The sequence below is a fragment of the Ictalurus punctatus genome, chromosome 22 (assembly GCF_001660625.3).
Source record: "Ictalurus punctatus breed USDA103 chromosome 22, Coco_2.0, whole genome shotgun sequence".
In the NCBI taxonomy this organism is placed as follows: domain Eukaryota; kingdom Metazoa; phylum Chordata; class Actinopteri; order Siluriformes; family Ictaluridae; genus Ictalurus; species Ictalurus punctatus.
In genome coordinates, this window is record NC_030437.2 from 7,656,297 (window position 1) to 7,682,314 (window position 26,018).

At 42.9% G+C, this 26,018-nt stretch overlaps 1 protein-coding gene across 1 annotated transcript in view; it reads left to right on the plus strand.

Moving 5' to 3' along the window:
* Window positions 1-26,018, plus strand: part of fam172a (family with sequence similarity 172 member A) — a 185,230-nt gene that overhangs the window by 83,910 nt on the left and 75,302 nt on the right. Inside the window, exons 7-8 of the mRNA XM_017451782.3 lie at window positions 2,779-2,982; window positions 18,031-18,150. Coding sequence (XP_017307271.1) covers window positions 2,779-2,982; window positions 18,031-18,150 — 324 coding nt within the window. The remainder of the gene's footprint in view (window positions 1-2,778; window positions 2,983-18,030; window positions 18,151-26,018) is intronic.

Below are 26,018 nucleotides of genomic sequence, written 5' to 3' on the forward strand. Positions count from 1 at the left end.
TTTGTTTGTCAAACATTAAGGAGCGTCAGATTGAGCGTCACGGCGCTGTCAGTCGGTGAGATGAAGGCGCACAGCGGCGGCGGCGGCCATTGTGGCCGTGTGTGAAGGGAGTCCGCTAGTTTGAGACAGACAGACAAAAGAACACTTAAGAGGGCATCCAGTGGTGGGTTACTGAGGTCTGAGCCCTACTGAGGGGCCACGGTGACCCAGACAGACCGTTGGCCCGGAGGCCAGGCCTGCTTACTCTGCCCCACGAGGAGGTGCCAACCTGGGGCACGGGGGCATGGGAAGAGCCAGACATCCAATCCAGCCACTCAACAGAGCAAGGCGTAGAATTTCACAGATAAGCTCTCGCGCTGTCGCTTATATATACACACACAGAAACAGTAGCTAGGAAAAGCTTCTACATTATTCTACTACATATCGTCATAAAAAATGTGCACGTACTTGTCCATGCTTAATTCTTTGAACACCCCAAAACGTGATTGAATTCAAATAATAATAAAATACTTTATTTAGTATTGTTTAGAATTGCACAGGCTTTTAAATGTAAAGCCTGATTATTTACAAAATAGTAGTTTTAATTGATTTAACCCCGAGACAAAAGCACCGTTTCTCCCAGAACCCTTTCTCATTTAATGAAGCACGCAGAGACGAGGATAACCATGAGAGATGACGCTCACACCTCTGCTCCATGAAAACAAACGTTAACGAGCTCCGATCAGCAAACGCAGGAGCAACGAGGCTCGGTCTTTTCCGAGATTTAACCCAGGCGAAGCGGCCATTACAGATACCGCCGGAGAAATAGAGAGAGAGAGAGAGATATTGAGTGAAACAGTGAGAAAGGCCTGTCTGGCTCGACGGAGGCTGTCTTTCTTTCCTAGTCATTTATCTTGCCTGCCACCAGTGGGCAGTGGCACTAAACTCCTCTCAAGCTGCCTCACCACTGCGTGCAACCACAAAGCCAAACTGCTCCTGGCCAGCGCCTCTGTCCTCAACCAGAAAGTTGTCAAGGAAAGAAAAATCTCTCCGAATAAACATACACTCGTGTGGTGCGGCCACGGGGTTTTATTACGAGAAACAAGCTAACTGGATTAAAATATATATAAAATATATATATATATTTTTAATGAAAAGCGAATTAAAGTTAGTTTTGCTCTATATGATGCACTAATTCTAGCTGAATTACTGCAGAGTTATTTTTATTATTATTAGTAGTAGTATTATTATTATTATTATTATTATTATTATTATTATTATTATTATTAATAATAATAATAATAAGCTATTTTACTATGCATTTAATTTATGATCTTCCTTGTTTTTCCTGATCACTTTGAAATTTGAGCACTTTGTAATCCTTTCTTAGGATTTTTTTTTTGTGTGTGTGTTGGGTTTGGGAGCTTTATTAGCTGTAATTACTTCCCCCACTTGATTAGTCGCAGTCGCACGGCAGACAGAGCAGGAGGGCAGCCGCAGTTGATTTGTATTGATTCGAACGCGAAAGTGCTTCGTCTGCAGTATATCACGCCATCTAATTATGATCGTAAGATATCGGCAGATGCTTAATTTTTAATTAGCCTGTTGAAAATGACACTCGCTTTGTTGCCGCTTGCGTTGCAACACAATTCATTTACATTCGAAACGCGTGTGCGTGTATATGCGTGGCAACCAGGAGCGCGCGCACTAGTGTTTATGATTATAAGAGTTATTTTGATTCACACAATCGGGTTTGCGTTCGGTTATATTCACACGCTTAAATCTGACGTACGTTCGGCTCGTTCAACCGGAACATTGCACCCGTGACGCTTTAGAAGAGAAACCACATTTTTATTTGCCCATCCCCACGTGTCGCCCCCTTTATTTATTTATTTATTTATTTATTTGTTTGTTCATTTTTGAACAGTTCCTACAAGTGCATTGGAGGTAAACATGTCCCAGGTGCGATTTCTTTCGCAGCAACAGAGAAGTGACAACTTGTACTAATGCATCTGAACAGCGCCAAGGATTTCTAATCCATAGTGCTCGTATCGTGTAATGAACCGTTTTAAACACGCGAGTGCGTGGCCGTTTCTGCATTTCACTTTGAACGAGATATTTTGCCTCTTCTTATCGTCTGGTCAGATTTCCTGAGGGCGACGTGTTAAGTCGAGGCAAATGTCTTCGATTCAAACAGGTCTCGCTGTGATATTTGCCGTCTTCATAGGAAAGGTATTCAGCCGTCGCGAACAATAACGAGGATTTCAATGGAGGTTCTCGCTGTTAATTAAAAAAAAAATAAATATAGCTGACGCTCAAAGAGTAATCTGGAGTCTGGAAAATAAAGCTTCTGCTCCGCTGAAAGCCTCATTGTACAGGAAGACATCCTGTTAAGCATAAGCAGAGTTAAAACCTTACTGGAACGCGGGCAGAGTTTTTAATAGTACGTTTTGGAAGCACACGCTCTAGTCCAGGATTTGGTGCTTCTTGGCTTCTTAACACTCTCCGTCATTTTTTTTCTCCTCTCTCTTTTTCCCTATGTGTCTCTAAACCCTCTTCCAGTTAACTCCTCTGCCACACGGCCCTCAATCCGACCCTCTCTCGCTCTCTCTCTCTCTCTCTCTCTCTCTCTCTCTGATCTCAGGCCCGTCTCTGTCTCTGTGCCCCTCTGTCTGGTTTCAGCGCTGGCAGCCATGTCCCTCCCTGGATACCTCGCTGTATTATTTGCACACACAGTCACACACAGCCACGCAGCATTGTTCCTGCCTGTTAATTTGTTTGTTTGTGTTTGTGTCTCAGGAGGGCTACGGCGTGATCGTGCTGAACCCCAACGAGAACGCGCTGGAGGTGGAGAAGGTCGGGGATCCATCTGCCGACGCATGGGACGAACCGGCGGAGAAACGCGAGCGCAAGGAGGAGTGCGAGGGAAAGAAAAAGAAAGACGGGTACGAGAAGTACCGCAACCCACAGAAGGAGCGCGAGACGAAGCGCATCCCGATCCGGGTGAGTGAGGGACGGTGGAGGGAGGGGAGGGGAGGGTGGAAGCGAGAGTGAGAGAGACGGAGGGTGAAGCAGAGGGTAAGAGAGGGTTTAGTGGAGTTGAGCGAGAGGGCCACACGGGTGTGCGGTCAGGCTCGCTGAGTTTGGCAGCATTCCAGAGTCTGTGTGTACAGAAAAGGCTTCTCTTTACTCTCACTTTTCAGATATTCACAACTCCCCCCCCCCCCCCCCCCCCCTTCTTTTTCTTTTCACTCACTCACACATACACACATGGAATGAGAGAAATGATCCAGTCTTAGCTGTAAAAAAAAAAAAAAAAAAAGCTTTTACAGCTAGGGTTGTCCAACTCCATTAATACAGTGCTTTCACATTCTAATCATGAAAAATATTTATATATTTTTCTATATATGTGTATGCACATGTGTGTGTGTGTGTGTGTGTGTATATATGTATATATATGTATATATGTGTGTGTGTGTATATATATATGTGTGTATGTATATATATATATATTAGTGTGTGTGTTATAAAATTTTAAATTAGCATAAGCATTGAAGGTGAAATTGCATTTTCCTTGTCAAAAAGAAATAATCAAATAAATCATGTAGTGGCTGTATCATAAATTTAATATAAGGAAAAAAAAATGTAGTTTTATTTTTACGATTATTTTTTGACCGAGTTTTGAACTTTATTGCTGATATTTAGCTAAATCATACATTTCCTGCACTACAAAGGATCTACATTTAAAAAAAATAAATAAATCAATCTAAAATCTCCAGCTTTTCTTCGTACAGTTACGCCAAAATCCCAAATGGCTTCCTGTTTCCTGTAAATGCTCACTACTTAGGGTGGAAGACCTCAGAGCCTGTGTAGTGCACGACATGTCCGATAGATTCAACCACAGAGAAAGCCTGTTGGATATTAAGTACTTGCATTATCTCTCTTTTTTTTTTTTTTAAATGCCAAGTGTGTACATTATAAACAATATATATATATATATATGGAGGGGGAAAACGTGCACTAACAAAATCATGCATTAACCATCAACATCAAATGATTCAAACTAGCTGTTTAATGCTGGGAGACTGAAAGTACGTAGGATTTTAAACATTTTAATATGGATTTTTTTTTTTATATTTTATTTTTTTGGCCCTCCAGTGTGTAAATATTATAAAATTACAAATAACACTTGAACAATATATATATATATATATTTCATTCCCTAATGGAAATTCATTAAGCCTTGTGTTTTGCAAGATTGATATCCTGATGGAAATGATATTATGTTTGCAAAGCAGCAAATGGTCGAAACGAAACAGAATTGTACGGTGGCTAAGTATGCCTCTTTGCTAACCACACACACACACACACACACACACACACACACACACACACACACACACAGAGCTGAATAGGTTGATCAGAGCCATGTCCCCTGTAGCTGTTGACCATGAGATTCACTATCATTAAAATCCATAATTCCCCAACAGCAGCCCATCACATCTCTTATCGTTTTCTGCGGATACAACACTTAATCCTATACATACGTACAGTACACACACCCCAGGCACTTTCTTTCATGGATAACACGTGCCCAATCAAAGAGATAAACCAGCTCTAAAGTAATTCAGCATAGTGGTCTGACAAAAGGAGGGAAGAATAAAAAAAAAAAAAAAAATCTGTTGGCAGATCGCTAACGCTTTGTTTCACCGATGTCCGCTCTACACGTCTACACGTGTGTATCCGAACCACATCACACGCCTTATACTGTCAGTTACCGGCGTGACACGCGAGCGCCGTGTGAGCTGTCAACACACTTCCTGTACCACATCCAATGGTACCGTCACACGCACTGTTCTGAGAAGCATGATTATCCACATTATTAACATCACATCGGGAATCCGTACAGCTCGCTTTCTCACGCTCGATAAACAAGCGCTTTAATGACGGCCTTCCTATCGCGCCAAAGTAACTTTGACACCCTTCACTTATTTTAATGAATTCACTTTACTACAGGACTCGACAGTCGTCTTTTTTTTTTTTTTAACCATTTTCTCTCACACACGCACATACACACACGGAAAAGAACGAGACAAGGAATTCTGCGAAGTAGCCATCAGCGAGTGCAAATCCTCGCACTTCTTCAGCCGTTCTCACTTTGACGTAAGCGTTTCATCACCGCGCTACACGTGGACGAGGGAAAACACACCGTCGGTAGTGAAAAGGACCCTTTTCCGGTCCCGCTGATGTCTTCATGTGTCGGCGCAGGCGCCGGGACGTGTGCGAGAAAGAGTTGAGGCGAGGAGTTACACTCTCCGAGGCGGTGGAAAGAACCCATAATAATGTCTTAATAAATATTTCAGCTGGAATAGTTGAGGATTCATATAATGAGGTCTCGCTCAGGCTCTCCTCACCTCGCTCCGTCTTGTCCTCAGAACCTTTTGCACTTTGTAATGCTAGCAGCGTGAGATCGTTAGAGCAGCACTAGCCAAGGTTTTCCCAATTCTACTCTCTCACATTAGGCGAGTCCAGCTATCCCTTTCCGTGCACTTACATTATACATGCTCAGACAGCAGCAAAGGAACTAGTACAAGGACAGTGAGTGACTGTGTGTGTGTGTGTGTGTGTTAGTATAGTAAGCTTAGATATGTTCACCTGCACAGAATTCCTATAAGAAGCCTTAAAACAAAGTAAGTAGTCCTGAGTTCAGACTATACAATATTGAAAAACGTTGCTGGGAAACATTCTGCAAGCGGTCACGCGTCACTACCTGGACAGGCCGTTTTTCACACGGCTGCATAGAATATATCCGCTTGTACACGTTTGAAAAAGTGCTAATTACGTTCTCCGTTCGTCACGTATTTTTGCTTGTTATTGGCATGGGGTTCGTTTTTTTTGGAACTGCCGAACAGCTTTAGATTCGGACTCGGGGCTCAGTCTGGTGTAGTGGTCGCTGTTAAAGACGGTTCTTTAAAACAGTTAGAAAGTGGTTCCGAAGTGAAACTTTCACGGAAGAGATGCACGTTAGCTGATTTCAGTTTCAGTCGACCGCAACCCCACGAGGCACACAAATCACACCCGTCTAAACGTGACCCCGTTGGTCCTGAGCATAAACCGAAACCGAGTCCACGCTGAAACGTATGAATCCGCTTACATCCTTATACTACGCATGCGTATAAACCACGTCAGAAGCTTTGGCCTGCGTCACTTCCCTCAGGCGTTTATTTAAAAATGCACACGCTTGTATAAAGTGGCATGAATCTTTAACGGTGCTATCAAACTCTATAGCATGCACGACAAGTGCAGTACAGCATCGTCCACCGGTACTCGTTTGCTTCGAGTTGAGCGGGTCACGTGACTAAAAACACTAAAAACAAGTTATCCACGTTTTCGAAAAGCTCAGTCATCGCCGCGCAAAAACTGCGACAAAACGTATAGAGAAAAAGAAGCGTTTTCAAATCCACAAGGTTTACGTTCCGATTGTGCGTCTTGTAGCTGCAGAGCTACAGTGTCTATACGATGATGATGATCAGTACGCTGACACGCGTAGCCGAAATCCGGGCCCTCGGATGCTTTATTTAGCATGAACAGATGCGTTCTAAACCGATTGAAATACAGATACGAGCCGGAGATGCACTATTCCTCCAGGAAAGGGATTAATGTGAGGTTTATTCATTCATCCTTAGTATCTGCCTGGTCAGGGTCACATTGGTTTCAATTAGGCTCCTGCTTTGTATAATACAACTTAATAAAAGCTTCACAAGATATCGCGGGCAAGTACAAACCGTAATAATAACCAAAATAATCCGACACGTCTACCGCGCGTCTCTAGTCGCAACCGATTGTGAACTTTCCAGTGTTTCCGTGAGCAGAGTGGTTTAAATACGAACGCAGGTCGAGATTTGAATATTCGGATCCTTGAACGGATAGTATGATTGCGTTACTGCAGATTTCAACGTTTATATGCTGATGTTTATGCGCCGTGCCGCTGCTAAAACGACGACATGCTGGCACGTGGTAAAGTACTGTCAGTCTGCTGCCTCATCTCCACTCGTTCCGGAAACAGGCCCCGACACTTTTTTTCCTTCTCAGTGTCGTGAAGCATCTTGCACCGCTACCTTTTCAGGTAGGAGGACAGCGTGACTTTTGCGCGTGTCCATAAACACTGCGCTCATATCACTTTGGCTCCCGGCTTAAAGGCGTGTTTGTATTTGCGCGTCCACATGTGTGTTTTTCTCTCTTCTCCACCCTTTCTCTCAGGCCCTAGAGTAGTGGGCGGGTCAGGCCCACTCTCATTCTCTGGAACTTTTTAATCTTTTCTAGCGGTATTGTACCAGGCTCAGGCTCCTCTCCTCCCCTCCTTGACTTCCTGCTGAGCTGCAGACCACCTGCACGTCGCTCTTCTCAGCCCGGGGAGCCTGTTCCTGCCCACAGTTGAGTTGATTAATACGCTTCCTTACCCTCGTTAAGGAGCCCTTAACTGCCTTTAGCACTCTTACTTTTTGCTCCCCCCCGGGGTTCATAGTGTTGAAGCCCCCAAGCCTGCATAATCTCCTAGCACTCTTAAAAGATCACAGCCCCAACGGCCCACGTCTAGTGTCTCTGGAGAGGCCGAGTGGACGAAGGAGACGGGGAGAGGGAGAGGCGGGGCCAGCATACACAAGGTTTTTTTGGGAGTTCACTTTACTCTGAATTTGAGGCCTAATCCAGTTACCTATTTTCTGTCAGCCAAGCGAAGGAATAGCAGGAACAAAACCCACATTGAAGGCTTAAGAAGCTTCCAAAGATTTCATTCAGGCCTAACCGGGACAGGCTTAGGGCCCGAGCCCCTGAGGGAAAAGAGCCGTTTTTCTAAATGACTAGAATTTTTTTTTTTTCCTCACTTTTTTTTTTCTTCGTCTCCCCCTTTGGATTTCTTATTGTTACTTTTTTGTTCTGAGACAGAGACAGGGAGACGGAGAAAGAGAGAGAGAGGGCATTGAGAAGCAGCAGCTTGCGCTGAGCGGCGTTCCTCTTTTTTCTTCGCACTCTCTCTCTGTCGCTTCGTTTATTCATTTCTTAAGTGCCTGCAGAACTTTAAGTGTCAGATCCTTGCAGTGGTGGCATGAGTTTATTGAACGCTTTGAGTACATGGCTTCGCTCTGTTTCTCTTTTGTACATCATCTAGACAATGTTTTACTTCTCTTGTATAAGGTCAATGGTCTGTATTAGACCACTTATTTGCATCATTTTACAACTCCCAGTCCTGTTTTATGTCAAGACCAGGGTTTTCGGAGAAGGAAATCTTCGGGAAGTGCGCGTTATAGTTAAGAAATAGCCGTTTTAAATTGTCATGCCTCTGGAACATGGAAGATCTTGATGAATAGAAGTCCGGGAACCACAAAGATTTAGCGCAGAGTATATGTCTGAAATGAATTTAAATATCGGTCCGTACTTGTGCAGTATTATTATTATTATTATTATTATTATTATTATTATTATTATTGTGGTCAAACAAAACTTTGGAAAAACTTTTGCTGAAAATTTTATATATATATATATATATATATATATATATATATATATATATATATATATATATATATATATATATATATATATATATATATATATATATATATATATATATATATATGTGTGTGTGTGTGTGTGTGTGTGTGTATGTATGTGTGTATATATATATATATATATATATTAGCAAGCCCACAGGACAAATAAGTAGTCTAATGTGCTGCCCAGTCCCATGTTTTGGTACTGATAAACTGATAAAAAAACTAATAACCAATCATGATATCTGCTCGTCCTGGGTACCTGGCCTACTGATTTGTCCACAATATCATGTCCCATGCTGAAAAGTGGACTACTTAAATAAGTAAATAAGGAAATAATACTGCGCCAACGAAAGCATGTCGGTGCAGTTGGATCCCTGCCTTTTATATGGCCTCTAAACCCCCCCCCCCCCAACCCCCCCAACCCCGAACAATCCCACTTCATGATGAAATCAGGGGTGAGAGTGTTGATTTGGAGTCAGCATCAGTCCAAGGTGACACGCAGACCAGGGTAGTGGATAATGTTCACACAGCATGTACCCACCAGCCGCCTCTGTCTCCTCAGGATCGCCATCCATTATTTATCCGTTGTTTTCCTACTCATATATTCCTCGCGGGAGCATTGGAATCCGTGTTTTGGAGATGTTCTGCTCCCCTATGCCTGCCTCGTACACGACTAACCTGCACGTCTTTGAGATAAGACCCGGTCTGGGTTGAGCTGTCAGGAGGAGGCGATATGTATTCCAACTGGCTATTGCATCACCTTGAAGCTGTCTTTGTTCACATCTCTCCAGGACACTTCTTAAAGCCCCGAGCACGGGTGAACTTTGGCTTCCGAGACCTTGTTTGTGACCTTATTGCAAGGACATGCATGCTGACTGGACTGGCCTTAATTAAACGCATGAACTTATGACTCAGTCAAAGCAAGGGTCAATAGCTAAGGTCCAGGGGTGCTCACCTGTTTCACCCGTGCGTATATGTCCGTAGATGTACTTATTGAGCTTGCGAGTACGTCTCGAAACATTTGCGGGAACTGCACGTACAGAAGGCGAGTCTGGCAGCATTGTATAGCTCAGACTGTATGTGGGCGGTTACGCTTGAGAAGTTCATGCTTTTGTACATAGTGATATTTTTGCGTGTGGACCCGTCGTCGTCTGAGTGCACGTCTTTCTGAAGCTGTGCATTTACACTCGTTCCAAGGGACGAGGCCTGCTCTCTGATGTCTGCTCCCAATCTTCCTGTCAGGTCAACCTTAAACACATCCAATCTGCTGCGAGGACCCGAAGCCAGGCCCCTCACAGCAGGCCTTTCCTCCAAACCCTCACACAAGTGGCTGCTCGCTCACCTCGCCTGCGTCAATTAAACCCAAGCAGTAATTTAATCTGACAATCACAGGCTTGGCGCGGGGCAGGTCGAGATTTGACGAAGATGACCTTTCTGGCTATACGTAGCCGAGAGCTGTCTTTTAACAGTGAACCCCTGCTAGACAGGCACCGGTCCTTTTGTACTTTGTTAATGAGATATTGATTAGAAACAATGCACCACCAAATTTTGTTGAGATTAGCTCCATGGTAGCAAGGTCACGCCTCTGTACAGTGATGGGCCGAGCTTCTTTATGTACCAGAGTGTCTGTCTGGATCGCTTTAATTAAACTTTTTTTTTTTCTCCTCCTCTCTTTTTCCATTTCCTGTCTTTTGGCATGCACAAAACGTGTTATTATTCTGGCCTCATCCTCTCAGCTGGCTTTGGTTATCGTCTTGCTGGCTTCCAGTGATCTCTCCAGTATTTAAATCCCAATGTTTTTTTTTTTTTTTTTGCCCCCCCCTTATTTTTTACCTCCTTTGTACGAGACACGAGGGCTCTTTCATGGCTCCTTCATGTCTCTGAACAGGCACCTTGTCTGTGACTGGCCAGGTGTGAAGAACAAATCTACAGGAAAGAAGTGCCAGTAGCTATTTCACCAACCTGAGACGGCTAGTTTTTCCGCGCTATCAGGAAGCCCACGCGCCACCACGAACCTCGGCTCCAGCTTTATCATACCGTTCCGAGCAGTCCTCTACACCGCTACCGTTCAAACCCGATAATATTGAATTTCCCGTAAACGTGTGCTGTTGACAAGGGAAGCGTGTGGATAACTGGTGACCGAATGATAATGTGGATCCAGTGCGGAGTGAAGGTCCACATTCTAATGGATCTACTGTTGAACGCTACCAAACATGTCATTACCAACCCAGCTTGTTTCGTTTTTTAATCATTTACCAAAAGGAAAATGAGCTTGTTCCCTGATGAGAGTTAGCCATTCAAATCACTTGGAGGGGTCCGGTTGTATGAGAGCTTTGTTTAGTCGACGTGTGTGGCCGAGGCAGGCGGTCATTTTAGAGAAGCTCTTTAAAAGTGGCCTTGAGAAGTGGCAGACATGTTATGGCGTCCTTGATTAATAAGAGTAAAGGCTACTAACTCTAAGAAAGCAGCGTGAACATGCTAGAACATCTCAGTAGCTCACGAGGTTTACCTCGATTCGCTTACAAATCCTCGCTAACTCATGGAAAGACCACAGCAGACGCACACACAGACCATGTTTGGACGCGACGGCATTCTCCTGTACTTGCTCATCAATCAGCGAGCTTTCGCATGCTCGTCTCCCGAACATATCCTTCCAGTGCAGCCTGTTTAACCTTCCAGTGTAGCCTGCGTCCTTGTGCACGATGTGCTGTTTGCACAGTGTGACAACTAGCAGTTGCTAATCTTGACATTTGATCCCACCTCCAGTGTTCCAGTGTGTTTTGGCACTAAGCGCTGAAAGACTGGTATGAATTGTGGATTTGTCAAAACAAATTGGGGATGTTTTAGCGCGATTTTGTTTCGGGTCCCCCACGTCTGCAGCTGTTTGTACATATTTGTACTTTACCCTGCTTAATGCTCTCGCATGCGGCGTGCAGATGGGAAGCTGAGTGACCGTGAGTGTGTGACACATCCATGCAGCTGGTGCCGTTTCTCCTGCCGACTGTAGGCTATGGCCAAGAGAATGTCATTGTGGTAAAAAAACAAAACTAACAAATAAGTGACATTCAACTCGTCTCAAAGGTCCCTGCTCCTGATCAAGCAGTAATTTAATAGTAATAATTCAGCATTGCGTTCAGTGAGCGACAAAATCCTGGGAAGGTACAAGAACTGTTCACATCCAGGGGAACGATCAGGAGAAGAACGAGAACGACGTCTTGATGACATCTCGATATTTCTCCTACAACAGTGCAAACGAAAACAAGCAAGCCGAAGCAACAGCAATTCTGGAAATCGAAGCGAATCAGGAACGAAACGAAGAACCTCTCAAGCTGAGGACTAAATTCTTCACCAGACGAACAGCACGGCGTTCATTTACGAGAATCTGTAGCACGCGGTGAGAGCGCGGCATAAGCCTGCGTTCAGGATTATGCTTACTTTTTTCAGTATCGGTCAGAAGTGCGTCGTGAGCCGTTGATTTAAATTCACGACAATGCAAAAATGATGAAAAACCCTCAAAAAATATACAAGGCCTCTCTCTTGGAGCTGTAGCTTGACACACTATCTAAAACTCTGGTTAAACAAAATATATACGTTTCAAAAATGATAAAATTGTCCACAAAGATATCTATCTATCTATCTATCTATATATATATATATATATATATATATATATATATATATATATATATAGATAGATAGATAGATAGATAGATGGAGATAGACAGACAGACAGACAGACAGATATATATGATTGTGATGTAATCATATTGACAGACATTGCTCTTAATTACATTTGAATTACATTTATGTATTTTTCAAATAAGAAAAGTAATATTAGCTTACCAGAAAATATAAAAATTTTGAATCGAGTGATTCGTATAGTACTACTAAAAAGTAGTACTATAATAGATAGTATAATTTCGTGCTGCTTTTGAAATGTGTGAGGGATGCAAATTGGGGAGGGGGTAGGGGGGGTGTGAAGGGACATAGGAAACCAGATAGATTATTAAGAAATAGGTTACCATGACGACCGTGCCGTAAACAGTGGTGCACATGAGGACTGTAGGGAGGTAGAAACATAAATGAATATAATTTTTTTATTTATTTATTTTTTAATGAATTTAAAATGTACTGTTTGTACGTATGCAATGTATGTGGTATATGCTTTTTAAAATGATTTTTTTTTTTTATTAAGCTCACATCCTGTGGAACTGAATCTTCGTGGGCGAGTGTGAATGCACTCATGCTGTACAATGAAATACCAGTAAGGGTATGCTGGAAAAATATCCCAGGTTTAGAGTGTGAAAGCACTCTTTCTATTTTTCTCTCGGCAGAGAGATAGATGCGTCTTGTTATAACATCCTGCATACGAGCGAGCGTTGGCGGCGGGGGGAGAGTTAAAAAAAAAAAAAAAGATGGGAAAAGGAAAAGCCAAGAATTCAGCATGACGCAGTGAGAGCAGTGATCACAGGAGGAGCCGAGAGCTCCGAGGATGTGCCGTAATGGCCCAGCACCTCCATTAAGAGCTCTTCTCTGCGGCTAGAGCTCCGCTCGAGAGGCGCTTCAAAGCACCGCGCTTTCTGTACTGACGATTCATTTGCACGAATATATTCCATGCACACACACGTGGACACACACCTTCAGGCTTTTGATGTTGGTCTTTCTGACGAGCAGCAGGTTAGGGAACAGCAGGGAGTCTGACCGGACTGGCACATGTTTGGGTTGGAGAGAAAGACAGAAAGCGAGAGACGGGCGAATCTGTCACCAGGAGCCTGTCTCTAAGGGCAGCCTGTTTTGCCGAGCTAATTAACCCTGGGAAATAATTACACAATATGCAAATTCGGTCGAGATAAGTGTGGACCCTATCAGAGCAGGTAGTCAATCATCTGGCCCATAATGTGTGTGTATGTGCGCACACTGTGGCCACCTTTTGTTTGTGTGTGTGTGTTTGGGCCAGGTGTTAGTCTCTGTGCTTGGGTGATAAGGTAGGGGGACGTTACCTGCTTTTGCCAGTGCGTCACAGAGGAGCCGAGCTCTTATTCATACGCGCTCACACTCATGGAGTAGCACAATGATTATAGCGAAAGAGCACCTCTGGAGGACTGGGACACTGTGCTGAATTTGTTTATTGTGATATTTGTGTGGTTTTGACATCTGTAAGAAGAAAAGTATGAGTGTCTTTTCCTATGGGGTTTTTCCCTTTTAAAGCACTAAAGCGTTTTCCGTGGCGTCCACATGACGTTAAGTCTAAAAAGTTTGGACGTGTTTGAAATTAAAGCCCTTAATATGTATTAAGGAAGGAGTAAGACACTTGAGGGCATGCTATTATATTCTGTCGTGAACTCGGGGGTCGGTTCCACCCCTAAAGTGATCAACGGCGTATTCCAAAGTGGAAAAGTATACCACGGCAGGTACTTCTTTTCTTTCTTGATTAATGAACAGTATCTCTTGCGTTCTCTCTCTACTGTAAGTCACTGAGAATGCGAAAGTGCGAAGTCCTTCCTCCTGAACACTCTAACATTTCGGTACACTGTTACAAAGCACCGACACTGAAGACTCCTTCCATCAGCGTTAAACGTCTCTTTACAGAACGCTTCATCATATCAACAATTACACGTCTTTCGGTGTTAAATAATAACGTGCTTCTTTTTTTCCCCCCCATTTGCTTATTATTAACCTCAGATTATCTTCGTTGTCTGCCTTATATGTCCCTGTAAAGGAAACGTTACTATAGCAACAATACCGTTTTAAAACGAGCATGTCGATGTAAACCTGGGAACCGTCTTGAAGCCAGCACTACTGTCAGGGCTTAGTCACCTTCTGACCAATCAGATTGCAGAATAAATGATGTTAAAGTCAGATCTACACAGTAAGAAATACAGGCATTTTAGGTTATTGTTAATTTGCTGTATTATTATTAGTATTAGTAGTTGTAGTAGTTTTACACTTTCCTGATTTGCCGTTATGTTGGAAACACTGGATAATACAGGGTCACGTCATACAGACATCAGTATGAGGAAATTCAACCAGAAAACAACAAATAATCTCACCTGGGAGTGGGAATAATTGCGACTACTTCTTCTTCTTTTTTTTTTTTTTTAGTTAGTTAGTAAAGTTTCCATATTTTTTCACTGTAGAATTAACTTCAATCCATCTTTCTGCTTGTGCAGGAGTTATTTTGTGCTGATTTTGTATAAGCTATTTCATCACCGTGTATTTGATCTTAAATTATATTCAAAGTGACATTGAAAAGTTCTCAAAACTACTAAATTTAACCTAGGATTCGTGTTTCCTAGCTCTATTTTCCCCACCCCGTCTTGTTTATAATCAAACCGTGTGTGTATGGGTTTGTGTCAACACCCCATATACAGTACATCATCATATAGATATAGACCCCCCCTCCCCTCCCCTCCCTCCCCGCCCATCCCCAATGGGACAGTCCAGGATGTAATCTGCTCTGCCTGGGTTGCATCACACCGTTACACCTTTCATATTTATTTACTTTCATAAACAAGCTGTTTGTCAAGAAATCTTTTAGCCCTTGTCAGCTCCTTCGATTTTAATTCAGTTATTAGGCTGTGTTCAGGAGCCTAATCTCTAATTGAATGCTGATGCAAGAGAGTGTGAGACGAGCCAAGCAATGAGCAAAGTTGCAAACAGGGAAGAAAAGTTAGGGTGTGTGTACGAGTTCAGCTCGTGTGTATGAGCTGAACTTATCGGCACTTGATTAAACCCTGAACTCGGAAAAGTTGATTCTGCTTATAGGGGTTCATTTTTAATTGATTCACATTCTGCGGATTGACATTTTTACGTGGAAAAACGGATATTTTCTCAATGTTGTCGAAACAAAAGCCGAGTTTGTGATGTCACGAAATAAATGCAGTGGCTAGGAGTGACTGAGTGCTTTCACATACGCAGTGTTTAGTCTGTTCGGATCGTCTGAGTGAGGTGGTCCCGGTCTGGTTCTGAGAAAACTCTAGTGCAGTTCGGTTGCAGTCAGAAACTGCAGTGATTGGACCAGTTCAGTTTTATTTGTGGAGCACTTTGAACAATGGATATCGTCACAGCTGCTTCACAACAATGTGTACTTTCCGGAAGTTTAAATAAAAAAAAATGATAAATGTCCGTAATGAGCAAGCCGGTGGCGAACGTGGCAAGGAAGAACTCCCTGAGACGAACATGAGAGAGAAACCTTGAGAGGAACCAGACTCAGAATGAAAGTCATAAGTTCTATTCCTGAAAAGTATCATTTGCCATCTCCGCTGATGATGTTGCTAGCGCTACTGTAGTAAATGTAGTAATCCCTGTAGGGTTATATTAAATATAAGCACTCCTGGGACACTGTTCATCCAATCAAATTAGCGGACCGGAACTAACTGTTGTGTAATATACATTATACGGTTGCACGACCATGTTATAGCAGTTCAAAAGCGCTTCCTTCAGCGGCTTTCAAATAACACCAAAGGCCGTCCTTTTAGCCGACTTTGGAGCTCTATTTCTGCTGCGGAGCTCATCACGTCTCAATCGATTATTTCCCCAGGTCAGACACGTTGATCATTCGATCAGTCTTTCCGTGAACCTGTAGTGCATTTTTGTTTACAATATTAAACCTTGCACCAATTTTTGATCCATGAACCCCTCCTTATCTAGGTGACACGGGATAGTACGATTATAAATCATTTCCTTTACTCTCACACTATCCGTCGTCACCCAGATGAGGACGGGTTCCCTTCCGAGTCCGGTTCCTCTCAAGGTTTCTTCCTCGTATCATCTTACAGAGTTTTCCCCTCACGTCTCGCTCATTAGGGACAAATTCACGCGCTTAAAATCCGTATCCCGTGTTTATATGTTTCCGTAAAGCTGCTTTGAGACAACGTCCGTTGTTAAAAGCGCTACACGAATTGAATCGCATTTCTCTTCTATTACTGAATACTATCGAGGCAAAAAGTGCGAATTGCGTGAACAGGAACTTGAGCGTGTGCATCCAGGTCATTTCTGAATTCGTTATAGTTTGAACTTAAAGTCTTTTGTATCAAGTTATTAAGTGTTAACTGTGAACCGAACATGCCATGTATTCCGGGTTGCATGCGGAAAGCATAGAGAAACATACCACAGAAATGTGATACGTTCCGGATACGTCACGAAAAGTGCAAATAATATAAGAGAATAAAATTGATAATTATCAAATCATGTGTTTAGTGCTACCTCCGTGTTCTCCAAGCTCCGCTGATTTTGGTATTGTTTCTTTACCGTTGTATTTTAATCGCTGACCAACAAATGAAAGTGTCACACGAGTACGTTATCACCCGTGTACGTGTTTCAACCATTATTTTTTTTCCCCCCCCTATGTTTTTACTTGTTTATTTATTTATTTATTTTTATTTATGTGCCGTATGAACCCAAGCCAAATAGCATAGGAACCAAAAGTATCAATTTCACTCTGATTCAGACGCAGCAAATAGGCTTATAGGTGTGAAAGTACCCTAAAGGATCCATTATGTACATCACATCCATTTTCCATGCCTCTTATCCTACACAGGGTCACGGGGGGAGCCTGGGACCTATATCGGGGAACTCGGGGCACCACCCCATCGCACACTACGGACAGTTTAGAGATGCCGATCAGCCTGCAATGCTGCTTGGCGTTGACACTGGCGGAGGAAACCCTCAAAGCACGGGGAGAATATGCAAATTCCACACACATTGGGCAGAGGTGTGAATCGAACCCCCAACCCTGGAGGTGCGAGGCAGACGTGCTAACCACTAAGCCAACGTCCCTTTTACTAGCTAGTTTAGTAGCTGGCTATCTATCTTCCTATTCATCGTTCTTTTCCCGGTTTAGTAAGGCCGAAGGTCTCGAGATGAAGCTAGGTCAAGCAGTTTTGAGGGTATTAAGTAGTTTTAATGCATTGAAACGACGTATTCTTGAGCGTTTTAAGTAAATATGGGGTTAATTATTCTCCGTATAAAGGAAATATTCCATCCACTATTTCATAGTTAGTCTCAATTTAAGAGCACAGCTCGATTGTAATTAAACTTTGCTTCAATTCTCAATTGCTACAAATCTATGGCTTCTCCAAACACACAGATCGATGTCCGTCCTCTCTTTCCACGCACGCCCGTTCCTTTCCTCTCTATCTCTGTCTCTCTTTTCTCATTTGGGCGCTGCCTCACCTCGGGCCTGTGTTAATTACGCGTGTTCTGTCCACGCCGTTGTGCGACCTTCCCCCAGTGTTGGCCATTTATGTGCTTACTGCTTGTATCGAGGCCACATTGATTGTGTAGCTGAGTACAAATTAAGATTTAAACCTGCCGTCACAGGAGCTATCGGTTTTTACATTTGGGGCATTTGCAATATGCAAGGCTCATTGAACCCGGGAGGATCTATGTGTGTGTGTGTGTGTGTGTGTGTGTGTGTGTGTGTGTGTGTGTGTGTTCGTTCAGATGTTATCTCTTACAGTTCTTGTGTGTGTATATGTGCGTTTTTTTTTATTTGCAGGAAAACAGTTCACCCGAGGAGCACACACTCTATGTGTGGGACCATTTCATTTCCAGATCGCTCGCCAAAAACATCTTTGTGGTTGCTCACAGCTATGGAGGGCTGTCTTTCGTGGAGCTGGTGAGTGTTTATGTTGTGTTTTTGTTAAAGAATGTTTGCACACACACACATACGCACACACTCACACGCAGGGCCTCACCGCTGGGAAAGCCAGGACTGACCGAACGGATAAGAAGATTGTGCAGGAGAGGAATGATTAAAAATACATCACGTTAAGCTTCGTTGGGAAGGCGCTGCTTCTATAAACAATCCAGTACATCCTTATCCTAAGGCACTATCAACTTTCGGAGAGAGAGAGAGAGAGCAGGAGGAAGAGAGACTCAGGGAGGGGAGGAGAAGTGTAGCAGATGATGTGAGAAATATTTTTAGGAATAATTAATGAGTGTTTGGCTTCATCCAATCCAATTACAGAGAGCCCTCGACGTGTGCGACTCCATCCAGAGCGTCAGAGAACATTCGCTAACATCCTGCTCGCAAGTGCGCGAGTAAATGGTGTCATTTTAAATATAAATACACTCGATAGAATACAGCGTCAGCTTTAAACCCCGTTACGTTTTTTTACATTTTATTTGTAATGTGTCTCGTGCATATTCCCGTCGGGACCGTGCTAAGCCCGATAGCCTGGTAGCTCTGAATCACAACGGCTAACGCAGGTTTAAGAAAGATCGCACGAGTAAGAGTGAGGTTAGTTTTGCTCCGCTGGCGGAAATAGATCCCAAACACGCCACGCTCACTTTATAGCATGTCGGCTAGCTGGCTAGATAGCACGCACTGATTTGTAGGTTCACGTTAAAGGCACCCGTTAAAGTTATTGTAGTAACTGTAGTAATCCCAGTGGGGTTCTACTACATATACGCACTCTGGGAACACCGTTCAGCTAACTAAATTACTGGATCGGAGCTAGGTATCGTGTAATATACGTTATACGGTTTCACGGCCATCTTCGGTAGCTTTCACACAGCACCAAAGACTGCTAAAGCGGTCCTTTCAGTCCCCTTTGGAGCTCTATTTCTGCTACCGAGCTCATTGTGTTCCAGTCGATCATTTTCTCCACGTCAGACACTTTTGTTTCTTAGAAGTAAAATATTCTGGGGAGAATTTATAACCGTATTTGCGTATAAGATATGGCAAACGTGTAGTGCATTTTGTTTACAAGATTTAATAATTAAGTATATGTAGCATTCTTTGATTTATTTTGTTTTATATAGACTAAAGTGTTCTGCACTGTTTACGATTCAGAAATAAAATACGAGTCTTTCCAGTCGTGATTTGTTCTTCATTCGTTTTTTTTTTTTAACCCCTAAAAAAAAATAATTATGAAGAGAATCAAATCAAAATCATGAGTTTATCGTGACTCCTAATCTGATTATGACCCGAGTGTATCGGTACAACCTTACATGGGACGCAACCAAAAAAAAAAGCTGCAGGAGAGTGCGGTTTTAACTTTCAGGAGTTTTTTTTACTTTTATATCTGAAGCTTGTTGGATAAAGAAATATGTACAACATTGGATTTAGTACTGCGCTGAATACGCTATTTCACATAACAGATGTTTACATATAGTCCACAAGACGAGGTAATAGCTGAATTTATAAAATAAAATAAAAAATTACCCCGTTCAAAAGTTTACACACCCTTGATTCTTAATACCGTGTGTCGTTACCTGGATGATCAACGACTGCGTTTATGTTTTGTGATAGCTGGTCGTGAGTCCTTTGTTTGTTCTGAGCAGTTAAACCGCCCACTGTTCTTCAGAAAAATCCTCCAGGTCCTGCACATTCTTTACTCTTCCAGCATCGTCTGCATATTTCACCCCTTTCACTCTGAGGACGACTGAGGGACTCGTACACGACTATTACACAAGGTGCAAACATTCACTGATGCTCAAGAAGGTAACGCGATGCATTAAGAGCCAGAGGGGTGTAAACTTTTGAACCGGATGATCGGTGTAAATTGTTATTATTTTGTCTTCTGGGTGACGTGTAAAATATATCATATATTTTTCCTCTGTAAGGGCATTTGTATGTTTGGCCACACCCCCAGGTTTTCCCCCCACATCAGAGCCTCAGGCGATACCATAGTCAGTCAGCTATAGTTACGAGGCACGATCGGATAATGACAAATTACACATGATCTCACAAGCCTACCGCACACAATATTACTTACTTACCGAGTCCAAACACGCACACACACACACTATCTAAGAACCCAAATGTTATAAACCATCCACTGATAGAGCTCCTTGCCAGGAGCGTTCCTGCCCCACTGATTACCTCAGGACTGTGTGTTTTTCTTACATACACCCAGGAAACTTGTTGTTTGCGCTTTTAAATATCGTTGTTTAGATATTTATGCTCTAGGCTGCTAGTTTGGCATCTGGCGAGTCTCAAAAAATTTCTTTTCTTTCTTTTTTTTTTTTTTTCCCCACTTCCACCTCATGTTCTTCCTTTTCAGGGACTTTTCCCATGTCTGGCTTTCTCGTTAGGGATCTAAATCTACATCCAGATTCCTGCTTTGTAACAATATCTGTTATTAAAACCGCTGCACAGATAAACGCTAATTCAATCCGAATGAATCCTTTCTCCAGCGTGCGCTTTCTTACATCTTCTTCCTTCTCTCATTCACACACGTGCTCATTTTTTCAGCCCGGCCTGGTAGCACGCGCGCGCGCGTTTGAAATGGACCCTGTTTCTAATCACGACTGGCTAATTTAAAGTGTTCTCGTTAGCTTCCATGCGTTTCTTCAAATCTGACGCTTCCCTCATGCATGTACATCCTTCACACAGCAGCGTGTGTGTGTGTGGACTATGCGCATAACACTTAACACGTCGTATTTTTGAGGATGCATTCAAAAATATAAGCGGAATTAAATGTCACCGATTTTGTCTTTAGTCGTGCGCGTTGGTTGGCGGAGTACGCCGTTGTACGTCAGTGCTCAAAGGTTTGTGTGTATTGATGCCAGTCAGTGGAGAAAGTAAGTGTGTGTGTGTTTGTGTGTGTCACCTCTGACTCTATGGTCTCAATCTTCTATTCAAAAATCTCGACCTCTCAGGACAACAGCGCTGACCTCCGACCCCAAAAGAGCACGGACGTCAACCGACTCTAAAAGCATCTCCCACCCTATAAACACACACACACAGTTAGAGTGAGTTAGAGTTAGTGTACTGTAGAAGTAATCTCTGCAACCTTGATTAAATCCTTTGCGAGCCTTAACAATGTTTATCTTCATTAACTGAGCCCTGCACACAACATTCAGGCTTAAAGATTCTTTGAGCACTCCAGTTGCTCAGAACTCAAGGAAAAAAAAAAACAGCCGAGCAGTTAATTGATCGGGAAAGTGGTCCGAGGGGAGTGCAGAGGGCATAAAAGGCGAGAGGAGCAGTGAGGGGGAGGAGAACGAGAGGTGGAAGACCGCTAGCTTTAGCCGAGATGGACCATTTGACACATGAACGGCGCTCCAGAAAGCTCGCTGTCTGCGGGTTAATTACCGCTCGCCTTCTGCAGTTAATAAACACGTTTCTGATCAAGCACATCAAACACTAACTGATTAATCCCCCTCCACTCACTGTCTCTGCTCTGCATTTTACCCAGATTCGATTTTTTTTTTTTTTTTTTTAACCACACGTCATGGACTGTATGGCCTAATTATAGATACATCAAAGCACAGCTTAAGGCCTGAGAAAGCGAAGAGGAGAGAGAGAGAGAGAGAGAGAGAGAGAGAGGGAGGATGGTTTAAGGCAGAGAGCTCGAGCTTTTTTCCTCCTTTTTTCACACTGATCATCACTTTGTTCCTCTTAGGCTTCGGCCGTTTCAGTATTTTCATCCGTATTGCTTTCCAACCAAAGGGTTTACAAAGTTTACTACTAGTGTTACACACCGATCAGCCAAAACATTAAATCCACCTGCCTAATATTGTGTAGGTCCCCTTTGTGCCACCAAAACAGCTCGGACCCGTCAAGACATGGAGTCCACAAGACCTCTCAAGGTGTGCTGTGGGATCTGGCACCAGGATGTTAACAGCAGATCCTTTAAGTCCTATAAGTTGTGAAGTGTGGCCTCCATGGATCGGACTCGTTTGTCCAGCACATCCCACAGACGCTCGATCGGATCGAGATTTTCTCGGACCTCGGAGATTCTAATATTTGGAGATACTGGATTTTTGATTTCCGTGAGCTGTAAACCGTAATCATCAAGATTACGACAAAAAAAAAAAAAAAAAGGCTTGAAATATTTCACTTTCTGTGTAATGAATCTAGAATATATGAAAGTTCCACTTTTTGAATTAAATTATGTGGGGGGGGGGAAATGAACTTTTCCACGATATTCTAATATTCTAACTCCAGAAAACAGTGAGCTGTATAGTCAGTGTTATAGATTTAACAAGTCTGAAGTTGGGAATTCCAAATTTGAAGTTTAAGGATATTGTTCCTATTCTTAAATGTTGTCACTTTATACCTAAGTGCAGCTTCAATAAAATTCAATGTTCAAATGATAAATCTTGTAAAGTAAGCCTTATGCCTGATAGGAAAATGCTGGAAATTTCCCTTTGTTGTTCTACTTGCAGATGTTCCGGATTGAAACAAGTGAGATTTCCGTACCAGAGTGCCTTTCTCGTGGACGTATTCTCAATGAATGTGCTAAAATAGACCGTTCATTACTGACGGTAGTTGATCTAGCGAACCGTCTAGCTTAGCATGCATGTTCTACAGCTAGTTACCATGACATCCTCGAAAACTGCACATTTGACGTGATATTTAATCACAGAATGGACACATTTATAACATTCCCTACTTTTTGAAATGGATTTTAAAAAAGAATTTGCGCAGTGATTGTAAGGGAACGTCTACTTTAGCAGTTCTGGCTGCTCTGCACGTACACACACTACCCTTCACCTCTTGACCGTTTAACCTAGCTGCTATGAGCCTCTGCTCCTCCTGCAGAGCTCTCTCTCTCTCTCTCTCTTTCTTTCTCTCGTCTCTTTCATCTCCTTTCATTCCCTTGGAGTGACGAGAGCACTCGTCGAGGTGGAGCACAACCTCTCATAACCTTCCTCAACTCAGCTCGAGAAAAAAGGCCAGCGATATCAGGGAGGACAGGGCGCCTTACGTAATATCTTGCATAACCATACGTCTGCATCCCAGTGCAGCACTGCGTGGGTACCCGTGTCCTGTAGTCCCGTGTGTTCTCTGCATTCCGTGTCAGCCATGCGCGTATACATGTTTGCCGCGGCCTCTTGGCTTCATGCTAGCGTGTAGCCGTACAGCCTGCCTGAGAACACAGTCCCATTCTCCAGGGATCCAAGCACTGCTGTGCAGATACAGTATATGTATGGAGCTTATTCTACAGTGCCGAGGAAAGATTGTGTTCTGCCTCACACCCTGCTGAATTACGAGCGCTCGTTTGTAGCGTGAACATATAGAATCGTTCTTTCGATCGGTACTAGCGCTGTGTATGATTTATAAAATCCCGCTCCGTGTTGAATCGGATCCTCGTCAGTGCAGGTTTCTGAATCTAGGCAGTACATCATGCTCCTGCTCTGTACCGGTTGAGGCACTGTAATGTCTGATCATTTTGTTGGCTACAAAGTAGGAAACTTGGGGTAGTAAACAAAATGACTGACCCTAGCTCATCTCTATCCCGTGATCGGACAAGCAGCACTATTAAACCACCACTGACCGGAGATAATTTGGTTGGAGGACAGTGTTTTGGGACAGCAGGGTTGCTAGGTTCAGAACACCGCTATAAAATTCTATTACATACAATCTGATCTGCTGACATGTTCTCCTGCCAAAACATGCGACATTAACCGACACAACATAAATCTTGCGCGTGAGCATAACATACGACTCGTCTTAAGTCGCGCTTCGATGACGTCTCTGTAAATAACTCTGCATATCTTTGCGGCAGAAGCATGCAAAAGGGTCTGTTTACTACGAGGATGTCCGTGTTGCATCAGTATCCACGACGTGAAAAAAAATATGGAAGAAAAAACCTACTTTGTATGGATGAATGGAGTTGAAGAGAGATGATAAACTGATAAACACACGAACTACAGCCAGTAATTGCAAACCTGCAGCATGTACCAATATGGTAGATGTATTGAGTGTTGCTGCAAGGCAGGTGTATATAATAAACTGTACAATAATGGTATACAGTGGTACTTGAAAGTTTGTGGACCCTTTAGAATTTTCTATATTTCTGTAACTTAAAGCATCAGATTTTCACACAAGTCCTAAACGTGGATTAAAGAGTTACTGATTAAATAAATGAGCTAAGAATATTATACTTGGTCATTTATTTATTGAGGAAAATGGTCCATTATTATATATCTGTGAGTGTTAAAAGTATGTGAACCTTTGCTTCGGTGTCTGGTGTGACCCCCTTGTGCAGCAATAACTGCAACTAAACGTTCGGGGTAACCGTTGATCAGTCCTGCACATCGGCTTGGAGGAATTTTAGCCCGTTCCTCAGTACAGAACAGCTTCAACTCTGGGATGTTGGTGGGTTTCCTCATAAAGGTAGTTACATGATTTACTCATTACTTAATGGGTTCATTTCAAGCGAAATGCAAGAAGAAAAAAAAATCTCTTGTGATGGTATTTCATTACCCTTTTAGCCTTCGCTATATTTTATTCACCAATCAGCCATCACATTAAAACCACTGACAGGTGACGTGAATAACGTTGATGATCTTGTTACAGTGGAACCTATCAAGGGGTGGGATATATTTATTAGGCAGGAAGTGAACACTCAGTTCTTGAAGTTGACGTGTTGCAAGCAGGAAAAATGGGCAAGCGTAAGGATCTGAGCGACTTTGACAAGGGCCTTATCGTGATGGCTGGACTGGAGGACTGGGTCAGGGCATCTCCAAAACAGCGGGTCTTACGGGGTGTTCCCGGTATACAGTGGTTAGTTACCGCCATAAGTCGTCCAAGGAAGGACGACCGGTTATCCGGCGACGGGGTCATGGGCGCCCAAGGTTCACTGATGTACACGGGGGGTGAAGGCTAGCCCGTCTGGCCCGATCCATCAGAAGAGCTACTGTAGCACAAACTGCTGAGAACGTTAACGCTGGCTATGATATGAATAGAAATGGCTGATCAGTGTACATCAGCAGTCACATTCACGTTAAATGTGTTTTGCTGTATGAAGATGTATTTAGTTTCTCTGGAATTTTGGCCTTACCGTTCCATTACTACTTGTACATGCGGAATAAAAAGACCGTGCAACCTAATATCTCTTCTTACAATATATCTATCTATATTTGCTGTTTGTCTAGCCACGTCGTATTGTGACGGCTAGCTATTACCAAGCAAGCTAGTTTCTATCCCGAACATTCCACCTTTTATGTTTTACCGTCATATATTTTAAGCAAAAATTCAAATGAAATATTGAAGTGTTTTTAAGAGAGGAATTTTTTTAAGATGAGTATTTTTTTTTTTTTTTACTCAAAGGAATGTTTTTGTGCTTTAACCATCTTTGTCATATGCAAGACATTTGAGGCGAGTCACACATTTCCTGTCCTTTCAATCCAAGGTGTATGGAGAGGAGAATTTGCCCTTTTTTTTTTATTTAAAACTCCTATTTTTACTCCCGTGTCCTTGTATGCATTTCCGTGCAGTATGCTTTAGTGTAGCTTCTCCACACAAGGAAGTCCATTCAGCATTCAGTATTTACGCTACAGTAACACACTGAGGCTTTTCTTTGTAATTCCATGTTGTGGAGCGATTGCGTCCTTCTTTTTTACCCCCCTGATTATGTACAAATGAGCTTTATAGCCCCAGTTCAGGGCCTCTACCTTTTGTGTGTGTGTGTGTGTGTGTGTGTGTGTGTGATGAATAATAAAAGCTGAAATTTCTCATTTTTGTTGCATGAAAAGGATCCTAACAATTGGGCATTGTAAAAGACCCCCGCCCCCCTCGGTAGTTTG